This window comes from Carcharhinus amblyrhynchos, chromosome 25 (genome assembly GCF_965287045.1).
Source record: "Carcharhinus amblyrhynchos chromosome 25, sCarAmb.v2.hapA, whole genome shotgun sequence".
NCBI lineage: Eukaryota > Metazoa > Chordata > Chondrichthyes > Carcharhiniformes > Carcharhinidae > Carcharhinus > Carcharhinus amblyrhynchos.
In genome coordinates, this window is record NC_137348.1 from 40,708,159 (window position 1) to 40,722,342 (window position 14,184).

At 46.8% G+C, this 14,184-nt stretch overlaps 1 protein-coding gene across 1 annotated transcript in view; it reads left to right on the forward strand.

Moving 5' to 3' along the window:
- lrsam1 (leucine rich repeat and sterile alpha motif containing 1) overlaps positions 1-13,330 on the forward strand; it is an 87,100-nt gene extending 73,770 nt beyond the window's left edge. Inside the window, 8 exon segments of the mRNA XM_080212432.1 lie at positions 135-215; positions 919-1,014; positions 2,026-2,124; positions 3,510-3,641; positions 5,677-5,746; positions 7,317-7,474; positions 8,723-8,871; positions 12,846-13,330. Of these exon segments, the coding sequence (XP_080068558.1) occupies positions 135-215; positions 919-1,014; positions 2,026-2,124; positions 3,510-3,641; positions 5,677-5,746; positions 7,317-7,474; positions 8,723-8,848 (762 nt within the window). The 3' untranslated portion in view covers positions 8,849-8,871; positions 12,846-13,330.
- The last annotated feature ends 854 nt before the right edge of the window (positions 13,331-14,184 follow it).

Genomic DNA, 14,184 nt, shown 5'->3' on the forward strand with positions numbered 1-14,184 from the left:
CATCAAACATTTGCAGTAATTATTTTTGTCACTGTTTTGACCCTGCGGCACTCTGCAGTCGGGTTGTAAACAGACCTCACCCCATCGACATTAATCTAATCAACGCATTGTATCTTTTGTTTTGAACCATTCAGATCAAATTGATTGAGAATGAGTTAATGCAGCTGACACAGATCGAGTTAGACAGAAGAGAGAATGACACGGAGAGTCTCCAGGTAGGGTGCAAGTCATTCTGATACAAGTGTACAGACCCAGCCTGGTGACAGTAACACTGGGATCCCACTGAAAGCAGCGCAGTGTGTGTGAATGAGGCTGAGTTGTGTGTGCAGTAACCCGAGGCTGTCCTCGGTATGTCTAAATATCTGGGCACTGATTCACCACAGACTTCAACCTCCTCTTCAGCTGGTTTAGTGGCTGCATCCGGCACTTTCTATTCTTTCAGCAACATGATTGCTCGTCCCATATTCAGTGCACTCACCCTCACATTCTTCAACTACTGACCCCACCACCATGCTCTCTGTCCCTATCTCCATATCCTTCCCCCTCCTCTCTGCCACCTGTGGTTCCCCCCCCCCCCTTCCGCTGCCCGTAGTTTCCCCCCCCCCCCCCCCTTTCCGCTGCCCATGGTCCCCCCACCCTTTCTGCTGCCCGTGGTCTCTTCCCTCCTCCCCCACCTGCGGTTTCTCCCCCTTCACCACCCGTGTTCCCCTCTCTCCGCTGCCCATATTTTGGGCTGCCTCTGTGCTCGCTGGAGTCACACATGCTCCCACTCTCGCCTTGTTGCCCAAGGCATTTTTCTCTTGTGTATACATACCATTGCTCGCCTGGCACCCTTTCCTCAAACATCTCCTGCCTGTCGTGCAAATCCTTCCTCTGTCCTCTCTTTTTGTTTCTTCTGACTTCTTTGTCACCTGCCAGGGAACATTGACGCAAGAGCGACAGGAACTGAGTGACCTCCTGCAGCAGCTACTGAAAGAGAAGAAACAGAGAGAGAAGGAGCTTCGGGACCTGCTGGTATGTGTGAGAGTGAATGGAGGGGATCCCGGGTCCCGCTGGAAAGCCTTTGAACAGGGACACACTGCCCAGTGGTATGGCTACACCTCCTGTATCCTACTCATCATCACTGCCTCTAGTAATAATAATCGCTAACACTTCACCCTCAAGTCCAAACTGCCCCAATTGGGAATGGCTGCCAATAGGATTCATTAATGAGGCAAGGTTACCTAAACCAGGTTTGCATTCACTGGAATGAAGGTGGTTCAGGGTTGATGTGAGTTGAGTTTTTTTGAAAACAATTGATACGGGGAATAGAGCAACACTTTTTCTACTAGTGGGTGGAGACTAAGGACATGGAGGCATAACTTCAAAATCACAACCAGACCATTCGAGAAAGAAGCTTCCCGTGAAAGGTTGTGGTAATGTTTTGGGTTGGATTCTGCCAGGGGGTTTGGGATGTTTTCGTAGACAGAGCAGAAGGAGACTGTTCGGCCCGTTGAGTCTGCACCGACCACATTCCCACCCAGAGCCCCTCCATGCATTTACCCTGCTAATCCCCCTGACACTAAGGGGTAATTTAGCAGGGCAATCCACCTAACCCGCATATCTTTGGACTGTGGGACAAAACCGGAGGACGCCCACGCAGACACGAGGAGAATGTACAAACTCCACACAGACAGTGACAAAAGCCAGGAATTGAACCCGGGTCCCTGGCACTGTGAGGCAGCAGTGGATTTTGCTGGACGGGGGAGGGTGATGGGGTGGATTCTGTTGGGGGGGGGTGGAGGGGTGGGGAGGGGAGGTGTTTGAGGTGGATTTTGTCAGGAGGGATTTGGGATGTTTTAGGTTTGGGGTGGATTCTGCCAGGGTTGGGGGAGGGGGCAGGGTGTTTGTGGTGAATTCTGGTGGGGGTGGGGGGGGAGGGGCATCAGGGGGTTGAGTGAGATGGATTCTACCGGGGGTTTGCGTATTTTGGATTCTGGGTGGATTTTGTATGAATTGCTGTGAGTTGTGTTTTGTTGTCCTCAGGCGGAAATGGAAACGAAACATGAGACCAACCAGGAGAATTACTGGCTGATTCAGTATCAGCGTCTGATGGATCAGAAACCTCTGTCTCTCCGATCGCGGGTAAGTTCATAGAACATAGAATCATAGAATCCTACAGTGCAGAAGGAGGCTGTTCAGCCCATCGAGTCTGCACTGACCAGGCCCTATCTCCATAACCTCTCTGGTTTACCCTGCTAATTTCCCTGACACTAAGTGTTAATGGCCAATCAGCCTAACCCACACATCTTTGGATTTGATGCACATCAGCCCCTCTCTCTCTCTCTCCCCCTAATGTACATCATTCTGAGTGAAGAACCTTCTCTGAACAATAATTTTACTGTGTTAATCTATCCTGTCCCATCTGTCACTGGATCATAACTTTGTTCCCATTTATGTTCTTAGAGAAGTTTGGATTGTAATGTAAGAATTTAACTGGACTAAAGATTGTTCAGTCCATCTCCTTGTATTTGAACTATAATCTAGCTATCTGCATCACCTCCCTGGGAGCGTGCATACCCTCTACCCTGTAATCTTTTGCATCGTAAATGTTTATTTTATTCTTACTAATATTTTGACACCCGTATCTGAACTCTGGGGTCCCGGAACAGTTGGGTCAGTAACAAGTCTTGTGGAATCTGACTCTCTGCCGGAATGATTTGCCACTGGGAAGTGTTGCTGGGTGTCCTCAGGTTATTTGGTTAGGGACAGTGCTCGATGGGACATTGACTGGATGTTGTTACCCTTCAGCTCTTGATTTGACCTCAATCTGGGCTGATGGAATGAAGGCTCCTGTGTTTGCCATCGTACTCTCACAGTAACTTCAAGCGAAAGATGGTTCACAACAGAGAGCTGCCCATATTGCTGTCACCAACTGGTGCCAACCTGCAAACCTTTGCCGTGTGTTTGAGTCCAGTCTGGAGATGTTAGGCTGGGACGTGGAAAACCGGTGCCAGCCCATGTCTGGTCCTTACCCAGCCATTCCCGGGAGTAGAACATAGAACATTACAGAGCAGTACAGGCCCTTCGGCCCTCGATGTTGCGCCAACCAGTGGAACCAGTCTAATGACCCTCTAACCTAAACTATTCCAATGTTATCCATATGCCTATCCACTGACCATTTGAACGTCCTTAAAGTTGGCGAGTCCACAACTGCTGTGGGCAGGGCATTCCATGCCCATACTACCCTCTGAGTAAAGAACCTACCTCTGACATCCATCCTATAATTACCACCCCTCAATTTAAAGCTATGTCCCCTCATGTTGGCAAATTTCTTCATTTGCTGTCTTCCCCATTGAATATTTCTTCATTTGTTGTCTTCCCCTGTTGCCTGCTGAGACTGTGTGTGTGTGTGTGTGTGTGTGTGTGTGTGTGTGTGTGTGTGTGTGTGTGTATTGTTCACTCTGCCCCTCCCCATACGCTGTTACAGGCAAACCATTCATCTCTTGTTCCTCTCATGTCCTGTGCAGGAGGAAGGTGTGGAGAAGGCCCTGATGGATCTGTTAGCTGAGCTCTCAGCTGATCAGTACCTGCCCCTGTTTGCCCACCATCGAGTCACCCTGAAGATGCTGCAGTATATGACAGCAGAGGATCTCCAGCAGGTAATAGGGACCGTGCCTTTAATTAAACTGACATTGCCTGTGGTTTGGTGACAGGAAGCTGCATAATTCTGGATAATGTGCTAAATTCATGTAAGTGGTGTTTGACAGACTCCCTTTGAGAGTGTTAGAGTGAGTGGTGTGTGACTGTCTCTGACAGTGTTACAGTGAGTAGTGTGTGACTGACTCATTGACAGAATTACAGTGAGTGGTGTGTGACTGTCTCTCTCGTTAAGAGTGTTACAGTGAGTGGTGTGACATACTCTCGTTGAGTGTTACAGTGAGTGGTGTGTGTGTGACTGTCTCTCTCATTGAGGGTATTACAGTGAGTGGTGTGTGACTGTCTCTCTCATTGAGGGTATTACAGTGACTGCTGGGTGACTGTCTCGTTGAGAGTGTTACAGTGAGTGGTGTGTGACTGTCTCTCTCATTAACTTCATTAACAAGTGATCCAGTGATGATTCCCTCCAGTTCCACAGAGGATTTGTCGGTGAAGTTCTGTAATGCTATTCTAGAACACTGATATTGACAGAATAATTGGTTTCCTTCTGAGTTTGCTCAGCTAACTGATGCTAGCCTGGTGTGGGTGAGGAAGCTGGTCATGGCTGAACTGTCTGACTGTTGTTGCGAATCACCCAAGAAGTTTCCAATCTCCAAGCTGATTGTTGGGGGTTTTGCGAACTAACGTTAGTGACCGGCTGAATTGAGACGTTCAGAGGTTTAAAGGCTGTATCCTTTCCCCTGATAACTCTGTCCAGGAGTCACATTCTGTCAGCAATCCCCCTGATGTAAAGGACATCCCATTAAAGAAACTTTTGTGTGCACCAAGTTTATACCAAACTGTTACTGATCTATGGGTCATGTCCGATTTTGGACATCACACTTTGGGAGGAATGACAAAAATGATTGGGAGGGTGCGGAGGGGATTGAATGGAATGGTGTTGGGGATGAAAGAACTAGTTTGGAGTGACTACAGAAGCTGCGATTGCTCTCCTTAGAGCAGCAACAGTTGAGGAGAGATTTAATAGAATCCCTAAAGTGCAGAAAGAGGCCATTTGGCCCACTGAGTCTGCACTGCCAACTATCCCACCTAGGCCCTCTCCCTGCAACCTCACACATTTGCCATGACAATCCTTCTAATCTGTGCATCCCAGGACACAAGGGGCAATTTAGCATGGCCAAAGCAGCTGACCCCCCACATCTTTGGACTGTGGGAGGAAACCCACGCAGACAGAGGGAGAATATGCAAACTCCAGACGGTCACCCAAGCCGGGAATCGAATCCAGGTCCATGGAGTTGAGGGGCAGCAGTGCTAACCGCTGTGCCACCATGCCACCCTTTTGATATTTAATAGGTGTATTCAAAATAAGAGTAAATCGAGAGAAAACATTCCCAGTGGAAGCAGGATTAGAAACCAGTGGACAACGGGTTAAAATCATTGGCAAAAGGGCAAGAGTTGAAAGAGGATAGATTATTTCTTTATGCAGCAAGTTACGTTCTGGTTTTGCAGCCTGAAAAGGTGCTGGAATTAATAGGAACTTTTTAAAGCATTGAAAAGAAAAAATGTTTGGGGTTCTATCAGGAAAGAGCAGAGGAATGGGACTAATTGGATTGTTCTTTCAAAGAGTTAGCACAGACACGATGGGCCCATTGGCCTGCTCAGGTACTGTATGATTCTAATATCTTGCAGCATGCAACACGTGGGTATCTTTGGCTATGTGAGTGAAGAGATATTTTCCCTGTGCTCTGATGGTTCTCAGTTGAGGGGGTGGTTGGGTCACCTGTGGGCAGGATATGTCCAAAATCACCAACTGCTCAGGAGACCATCCTGAGCTATCCGGTGTTTTCCCAGTCTCGCTAAAGAAGCAAGATCTCCTGCCAACACTTCTCCATAGTGGAGATTGCACAGAGCAGGCTTGGGAATGGCGTATATTTTGTGGTTGGGTGCAGGATACTGTTCTGGGATGTATGAGTGGGAGGGCTGTCTGGCTAGGCTTGGGTGAATCATCTTCTGAAGATGCCTCTCTCGTATCCACAGATTGGAGTCAAGGAGAGCAGATTACAACGGGCTATACTCCGCCGTGTGCAAGAGGGTCTGCCGGAAGAAGGTAACTGCGATAAGAGATGGTCGCTCTCCCCCTCTTACTTATCGGTTCAAGAAAGCATTTGCAAATGCTGTTAGCAAGGCCCTGTACAGAGCCCAGTCTGAAAGGGAAATTGTTTAGTCTGGAGCATCCCAATGGGTAAATGATGCCTTAGTATTATGTGATACACTCAGAGAGATCTGTCTCCCTGATGCCCTGGGCATATCAGTGTGACAGCTTACTGGATCATTATCACATTTCTAATTGTGTGTAAATTTCCTACATTACAAAGAAGATGTGAATTTATGTAGCACCTTTCACCGTTTAAGACTGTCCCAAAGCACTCTGCAGCCATTGAAGTAGTTTTGAAATAGTCTTTGTTGTAATAAGGAAGAAACATTTTTCAAAGTTTAATTGGTTTTACATCTTTGAGGGTATCTTGAAAGTTTGCATATCAATGCAGAACCTTGCTGTGTCTTTTTTATTATTTTGCCCCAGGGAAGTGTGGCGGATCACCCAGATCTCAGAGCACCCAGAGAATCCAGATTAATAGAACATAGAACATTACAGTCCAGTACAGGTCCTTCGGCCCTCAATGTTGCGCCGACCAGTGGAACCAATCCATTGAACCTCTAACTAAACTATTCCAATATTATCCATATCTCCAGGAAGATTAGAGCGGACATCAGATTCTGGGGGAGTGAGGAATAATATTGTTCCACAACAGTCTGATGTCCACTCTAATCTTCTGAAACAGATTCTTTGGGCAGTGTTATCAGTCTTATCCACAGTTGGATATTAAACTGAGTGTAGCTGACTGAGTGTGGTGGGATCGGATAGAGCTGGCACTCACTGTCAGTACTGAAAACTGTCTCCCTCAGTAACGCAGAGGGAACCAAGACTGGATCCATGGAGAATTCTCTGTCTGTGGGACCCAGAGACAGTGAAGAATGATAAATTGCCAGCCCTTGATGACTCCTGGGTAAATCCACCACCTATCTGAGGACTGAAGTGACGCATCACTCTGAATGAAAGTGGCGTGTTTTCCTACTTTACCAACATGGCAGCCAGTTCAGCCCCCAACCCAATCCATCCTCATTTATTCCCCAGTTTTACCTGCATCACAGAATTCCTACAGTGCAGAAGGAGGCCATTTGGCCCATCAAGCCTGCACTGACAACAATCCCACCCAGGCCCTATCCGCTCAACCACACACATTTGCCCCACCAATCCCCCGGCACTAAGGGGCAATCTAGCATGGTCAATCTATCTAACCTGCACATCTTTGGACTGTGGGAGCAAACCAGAGCACCCGGTGGAAACCCATGCAGATACGGGGAGAATGTGCAAGTTCCACACAGACAGTGACCCAAGGTCCCTGGTGCTGAGAGACAGCAGTGCTAACCACTGTGCCACCCAATCTTCCAAACACTGGTTTCTCGGTTTCCTTCTTGCTCTCGTCCACACCCCCCTCGCCCTCCCTCCTTCCCTCCCCGAGGGAGGAGTGGGATAGGGAGGGAGTGGTCTGAGGGGAGGTGCAGTGTTGCCATTCCTGGTGTAGCAATTGCCTCATAATTTGCCTCTGGTTTTATAGATGCGGGATTCATCCCAGAGAAAGAAGCTGCTGCTGATGTGAGGGAGGTACAGCCCAGTGCCCCTGCAGAGGATCAAGCTGGACCCTCCAGTCCCAATGTGCCCGTCCCTCAGGAGGTGCTGGCTCAGTCGGAGTGTGTTGTATGCTTGGAGCGAGAGGTAAGGAAAGCAGCGATGGCTGGAAGAGAACAGCAATAAAAGAGTTTCTTTCAGGCAGTTATCTACACACCTCAGTGTATCCGGTGGTCCATGTTTCTTTTGGCTGCATTTGTGTAGCACCCTCTACATGGTAAAACAAGCCAAGCAGGTTATTGACGAAGCTGACACTGAGCTGTGGGGGGAGGAGGTATTCGGGTTTGATCAAAGAGAGAGGTTTTTAAAGAACATCTCAAAGAAGGAATGATAGTGAGGTTTATAGAGGAAATTCTGTTAATGAATACCGAGGGCAGGGAGGGACGTGCAACAAGGTCCAAGGTGAGGAGTCACAAAGAGCTGGAGAATGTTCCGGAGGTGGGGTGAGGCTGAGGCCACCTCACCAAGTCTCATTCTGCGATCGTTCCTGTTCTCACCGACACCAGCCGCTCTTTGTCCAGCATCACACTGATTTAAACATTCTCCTCGATGATCAATGTCTTCCAACCCCGCTGTCTCTGATCTCCTCCAGCCCCTCCGCTGTCTCTGATCTCTTCCAGCACCGCCCCCCATCCCCCTTCCCGCTGTCTCTGATCTCCTCCAGCCCCCCACCCCATCTCTGTGCTCCTCTAATTCTGGTCCCTTGATGATCCTAATTTGAATTGTCCCATAATTGGTGACTGAGGTTTCAGTCGCAATCTCCCCTTGCCTGCTCCCCGTATCCTCTATGGAATGAGAATTACTGACTGGAGCACCGTTTCGATAGTGTGTTGAAAGAACGGGATGGAGATGGGAACCATGTGATACCACAGCTTGCCCAGTGGGGGTGAACCCTTACACAGATTGGTTACCAGTTGGAAAGTTTGGGTGTTATTCCAGCAGCTTTTGATTTTTAACATTGCTTTTTTTTTATATATTGTTTGGGATGTGGGTGAGTTGCTGATGATACATGTCAGTTACCTGTTCCTTCAGCTGGTGGTGAGGCACTTTCTTGATGCACTGCAGTCTGTGTGTTGTAGGTACCTCCACAGTGCTGTTAGGGAGAGAGTTCCAGTTTTTGATTCAGTCACAGTGATATATTTCCAAGTCAGGATGGTTTGTGGCATGGGAGGGGAATGTGCGGGTGTTCCCAGGCATCTGCTGCCTTGGTCTTCCCAGGCGATAGAGGTCGTGGATTTGGGAGGTTCTGCAGTGTGTCCGGATGATGGTGCACATTGCTGTTGTAGAGATAAAGAAGCCAATTGGTTTGACACATTCTCTCTTGTTCTTTTTCAGAGTCAGATGATCTTCCTGCCCTGTGGTCATGTGTGCTGCTGTCAGACGTGTGGGACGGAACTGCACACTTGTCCCCTCTGCCGGAAAGACATCGAACAGAAGATCCGCATGTATCGTACGTCCTGAGTTATGACCTGCCCCTGTCCAAGGTACGTGTGCCTCAGAACGCTGGCGGTATTCCGAAACCAGCTCAGGTTTAGATCCAACTCCCTGGAGGATGCTTGGAGTAAGAAGCCCTCCTGGGGTCCGTTACTCAGGGTACCAGAACCCCCGGGACACCCACAGGTGCCATCTTTTGGATGAGGGCACAGGAGGGGGGTGAGAAGGTGCCAAATGAAAAGCAGTGATCAAGAATGCCAGCTCATTAACAGTCCTGATGATAGGTCATTGACCTGAAACATTAACGCTGTTTCTCTCTGAGATGCTGCCTGACTTGCTGAGTATTTCCAGCATTTTATTTGCTCTTATTTCCTTTCACCCCATAAAAAAAGGTTCTCCTTGTGTCCCCATTGCTTTTTTTTTGCCATTTACCTCAAATCTGTGCCAGCTGGCTCTCGATCCTTACAATGGGAACTGATTCTCACCATCCACTCTATACAGAACCCTCATGATTTTGAACATCTCTATCAAATCTCCCCTCAGCCACCTTTCCTCTAAGGAAAACAGTCCCAATTTCTCCAACCTGTTGACTTAACGGAGGTTCCTCATCTCTGGAACCATTCTTGTCAATCTTTTAGAACATAGAACATAGAACACTACAGCACAAACAGGCCCTTCGGCCCACGAGTTGCGCCGACCACATCAACACCTACCAACCTACAGACCTATCTATAACCCTCAATCTCATTAAATCCCATATACTCATCCAGAAGTCTTTTAAAAGACCCCAGCGAGTTCGCCTCCACCACCACTGACGGCAGCCGATTCCATTCACTCACCATTCACTTTTCTGCATTCTCTCTAATGTCTTCACATCCTTCCTAAAGTGCCGAGCCTGAGGCTGAGTCAGTGTTTTATAAATGCTTCAATATAACTTCCTTGTTTTTTTCACTCAGTGCCCCTATTAATAAAGCCCAGGATGCCGTATATTTTATTCACCACTCTTTCTTCCATTTGTCCAGCCAATTTCAATGGTTTGTACACTTACATGCCCAGGTCTCTCTGCTCTCGCACCCTCTTTAGATTTGTGTCTTTTATTTATGTCTCTGTATCCATCCAACCAAAATGAATAACTGTACAGTTCTCAACGTTAAATTCCGTCTGCCATTCTCCACCAACCTGTCTACGTCCTTTTGAAGTTTCACATTGTCATCTTCTACAGATTTTGAAATTGTGCCCTGTATATCAAATTCTAAATCATTAACAGAGGCAGGAATCCAAACACTGACCCCTGGGGAACTCAACTATAAGCCTTCCTCCTGTCCAAAAAAAAACATTTTGCCACTACACTCTGCTTCCTATCACACAGACGGTTTTGTGTCCATTTTGCTACCGCCCCTTTTATTCCATGAGCTGTAACTTATCTCACAGGTCTGCAGTGTGGCACTGTATCAAATGCCTTTTGGAAATCCATGTACATCACATCAACAGCGTTACCCTCATCAACCCTCTCTGTTACCTCATCAAAAAAACTCGAGCAAGTTAATTAAACACAATTTGCCCTGAACAAACCCATACTGGCTTTCTTTAATTAACCTGCATTTTCCTAATTTTGTTTCTAGAAGCTTCCCTACCTGTGATGTTACACTGTCCAATATGCAGTTCCTGGGCTTATCTTTACACTTTTTCTGAACAAGTTGTAACATTTGCAATTCTCCAATCCTCTGGCACCACCCCTGAGTTGAAGGAAAGTTGAAAAATTACGACCTGTGTTTCCACAATTTCCACTCTTGCTTCTCTCAGTATCGTTGGATGCATCTCACTGGTCCTGGTGTCTTATCGATTTTAATTACAGATGACTATCCAATATTCTTAGATAAAAGCTGATGCTAGTTTTTGATCCAATATTCTTATCAATTTTAGTCTTCTCTTTCACCATGACCTGGGTAGCATTTCCTTCCTTTGGTAAAGACAGATTAATTAACAGGTCATTTATTCCCCTGCCTCTGTGTAAGTCCCCTTTATGGTCCCTAGTTGATCCTCCTTTTTGTTTTAACCACCCTTTTATTATTCAGATGCCTATCCTTTTATTTTAGCTGTCAGCCTCTTCTTTTATTCTCTTTTTGCTTCTCCTATTCGCTTTTTGCTCTCTTAATTTTCTATTCTCAGCCTGGGGTTCTCAATTTTATTATTCACCTGACATCTGTCATAAGCACACATTAGAACAAAGAAAATTACAGCACAGGAACAGGCCCTTCGGCCCTCCAAGCCTGCACCGACTATGCTGCCCCACTGAACTAAAACCCCTTACCCTTTCGGGGACCATATCCCTCCATTCCCATCATGTTCATGTATTTGTCCAGACACCCCTTAAGAGTCACTTCTCTTTACCTGCTTCCACTACCTCCCCCGGCAGCGAATTCCAGTCACCCACCACCCTCCGTGTAAAAGAAAAATGTCGTCTCGTGTATCTTCTTTTAAACCTTGCCCCTCGCACCTTAAACCTGTGCCTCCTAGTAATTGACTCTTCCACCCTGGGAAAAGCGTCTGACTATCCACTCTGTCCATGCCCCCTTATAATCTTGTAGACTTCTATCAGGTCACCCCTCAACTTCTGTCATTCCAGTGAGAACAAATCAAGTTCCTCCAGCCTCTCCTCATAGCTAATGCCCTCCGTACCGGGCAATGTCCTGGTAAATCTTTTTTTGTACCCTCTCCAAAGCCTCCACATCCTTCTGGTAGCGTGGCAACTATATTCCAAGTGCAGCCTAAGTAAGGTTCTATAAAGCTGCAAAATGACTTGCCAGTTTTTAAAGTCAGTGCCCCAGCTGATGAAGGCAAGCATGTCGTATGCCTTCTTCACTACCTTCTCCTGCATTGCCACTTTTATTGACCTGTGTACCTGTACACCCAGATCCCTCTATCATTACTCTTAGGGTTTTGCCTTTTACTGTATATCTCCTATCTGTATTAGACCTTCCAAAATGCATCATTTCTTCTTAATCTCTACCTCTTGCTCCACTGAGGATCTGGTTTTGTTTATCCTACTTTTTCCCTTCATGAGAATATACCATGACTGTTCTCAAACTTTGTCTTCTTTAAAGGCAGCCCGTTGTTCAGTTGGTTTTCCCGCTAATCTTTGATTCTAATTTACCTGGGCCAGACCCATTACCTCATTGGCTCCCCGCTACCCGGCTAATGATTCTGACTGGATGTTCCTTGTCCCTTTCCACCTAAACCTTATGACACAGTGCTCACCGTCCTATAAGTGTTTCTATACTGACATTTGGCCCACATCATTGTGAAGGTCCAAGCTCCCTTTCCTGATGGACTGGGAATAAATACATTGCTGTAGTTTCTCCTCAGAGCAGAGGTGGCTAAGAGGAGATTTGATATAGGCGTTTAAAATCATGAATAATTAGGATAGAGTAACTTAAGGGGAAATGGTTCTAGTCCCTGCACAACCAGTAACCAGTTTAAGGTGATAGAAACATTTAAGCCACAGAGAGAGGATATTTGCCCCATTGTGTCCCTGACATCAAAGGAGTTCAGCAGCTTAATCCTTTGTTCCAGCTCTTTCGCCTGCACTGTTACAGGCCCTGGGATCTCAAGTGCATATCTAAATATGCAGTGTAGATTTCTGCCTCCAACATCCTTTCAAGCAGTGATTTCCAGATTGACAAAGGAACCAAATGAGATGAGGACAAACCTCTTATTAATTAGTATTTGGACTGCCTGGAAGGTTGATGGAAACAGATTCAGTTCCCTTTTGAAGGCTACTTTGAACAAATATTTGAAGTTAAAAACGTTTGCATGGATACGTGTGAGGAGTGGAGGAGTGAGATGGATTGAATTGTTCTTCGAAAGAGCTGACATATGAAGGCGATTGCTTTCTGTCAGTGCTGCATTATACTGATTCTCTGGTGTAATGAATCATCCAGTCACCACTGTCAGGGTCGCTGTTCTTTGGTTAGTATCTTCATTGCTTTTGTCACTGATTAATTTAACCTTATGTCTCTCTCAGATCTGCGTATGACCTCGTCCACTTCATCACAGCCTGCTGGTGCCTTATTCGTCCTCTTTCTCCAGCCCTGCTGCCCTATACAGATAACTAGATGAGGTTTACTCTCGGTAAAGCCATGTGGAGCAGCCTGCAGGCTGGCTGGTGTGAGGTGTTCCTCGTGGATGGGTGATCTAACCCTGGTTCGGCCTGATGTGTGTTAGCAGTAATGTTAGTGTCGTGCTGCCGTGAGGTAGCATTGCGTTGTAACTGGAATTATCACTGACTCCTTGAGTAGGCAACGAACAGAAAACTGGAACCGGAAAATTTAAGACTTTTGCTTTCTGGCTGCTGTGTGTTTGTGCTCTTTGTCCTTGGAGATATATCGGAATACCACTGGGAGTTGGTGCGACAGTTCTGCAGAGAGCCCAAATGAATGTACAGTTAGTTTGTGCCCATCATCTCAACCCCACATACCAAACCGTCCATATTGCCCCGTTGTTCAATACTCTACAGAAAACAAGGTGTATAAGAAGTCTCTCAACAGCAGGTTAAAGTCCAACAGATTTATTTGATAGCACAAGCCATAAGCTTGTGAAAAGAAGTGTAGCAGGATCTTGTGAATTATAGAATAGTTCCACAGAAGGCCATTCATCCTGTCATATCCATGCCAGCTCTACACAAACGATTCACCTAGTCTCTCTCCCCTGCCTTTCCCTGTGTATCTTTATCTTCAAATAAATCACCCAATCCTGTTCTGAAAACCACGATTGAATCTGTCTCTGCCACACACACTCGGGCAGTGCATTCCAAATCCTAAACACTCCCTGCATTAAAACATCTATGCAACTTTGTTTTTGGTTTTTTTGGCGATTATCTTAAATCAGTGACCTCGCCACCATAGAATCCCTACAGTGCAGGAAGAGGCCATTCGGCCCATTGAGTCTGCACCGATCAGAATCCTCCCCCCAGGCTCTATCCCCGCTTATTTACCTTGCTAGTCCCCTGACACTAAGTGGCAATTTAGCCAACCAATCTGATCCACGCATCTTTGGGAGGAAACCAGAGCACTCGGAGGAAACCCATGCAGACACGGGGAGAATGTGCAGACTCATAATGTTAAAATGGCGGTGCAGGCTCGTTGGGCCGAAGGGCCTGTTTCCCGTGCTGTGTTGTTCTTTGACTCCACAAAGACAGTGACCTGAGACCAGAATCTTACCCAGGTCCCTGGCACTGTCAGGCAGCAGTGCTAACCACTGTGCCATCCATATGAGAATAGTTTCTCCCTGTCTACTCTTTCCACTCCCACCCCATACTCCACGATTTTGAACACCACGATCAAACCTTCACTCTGATGATCTCG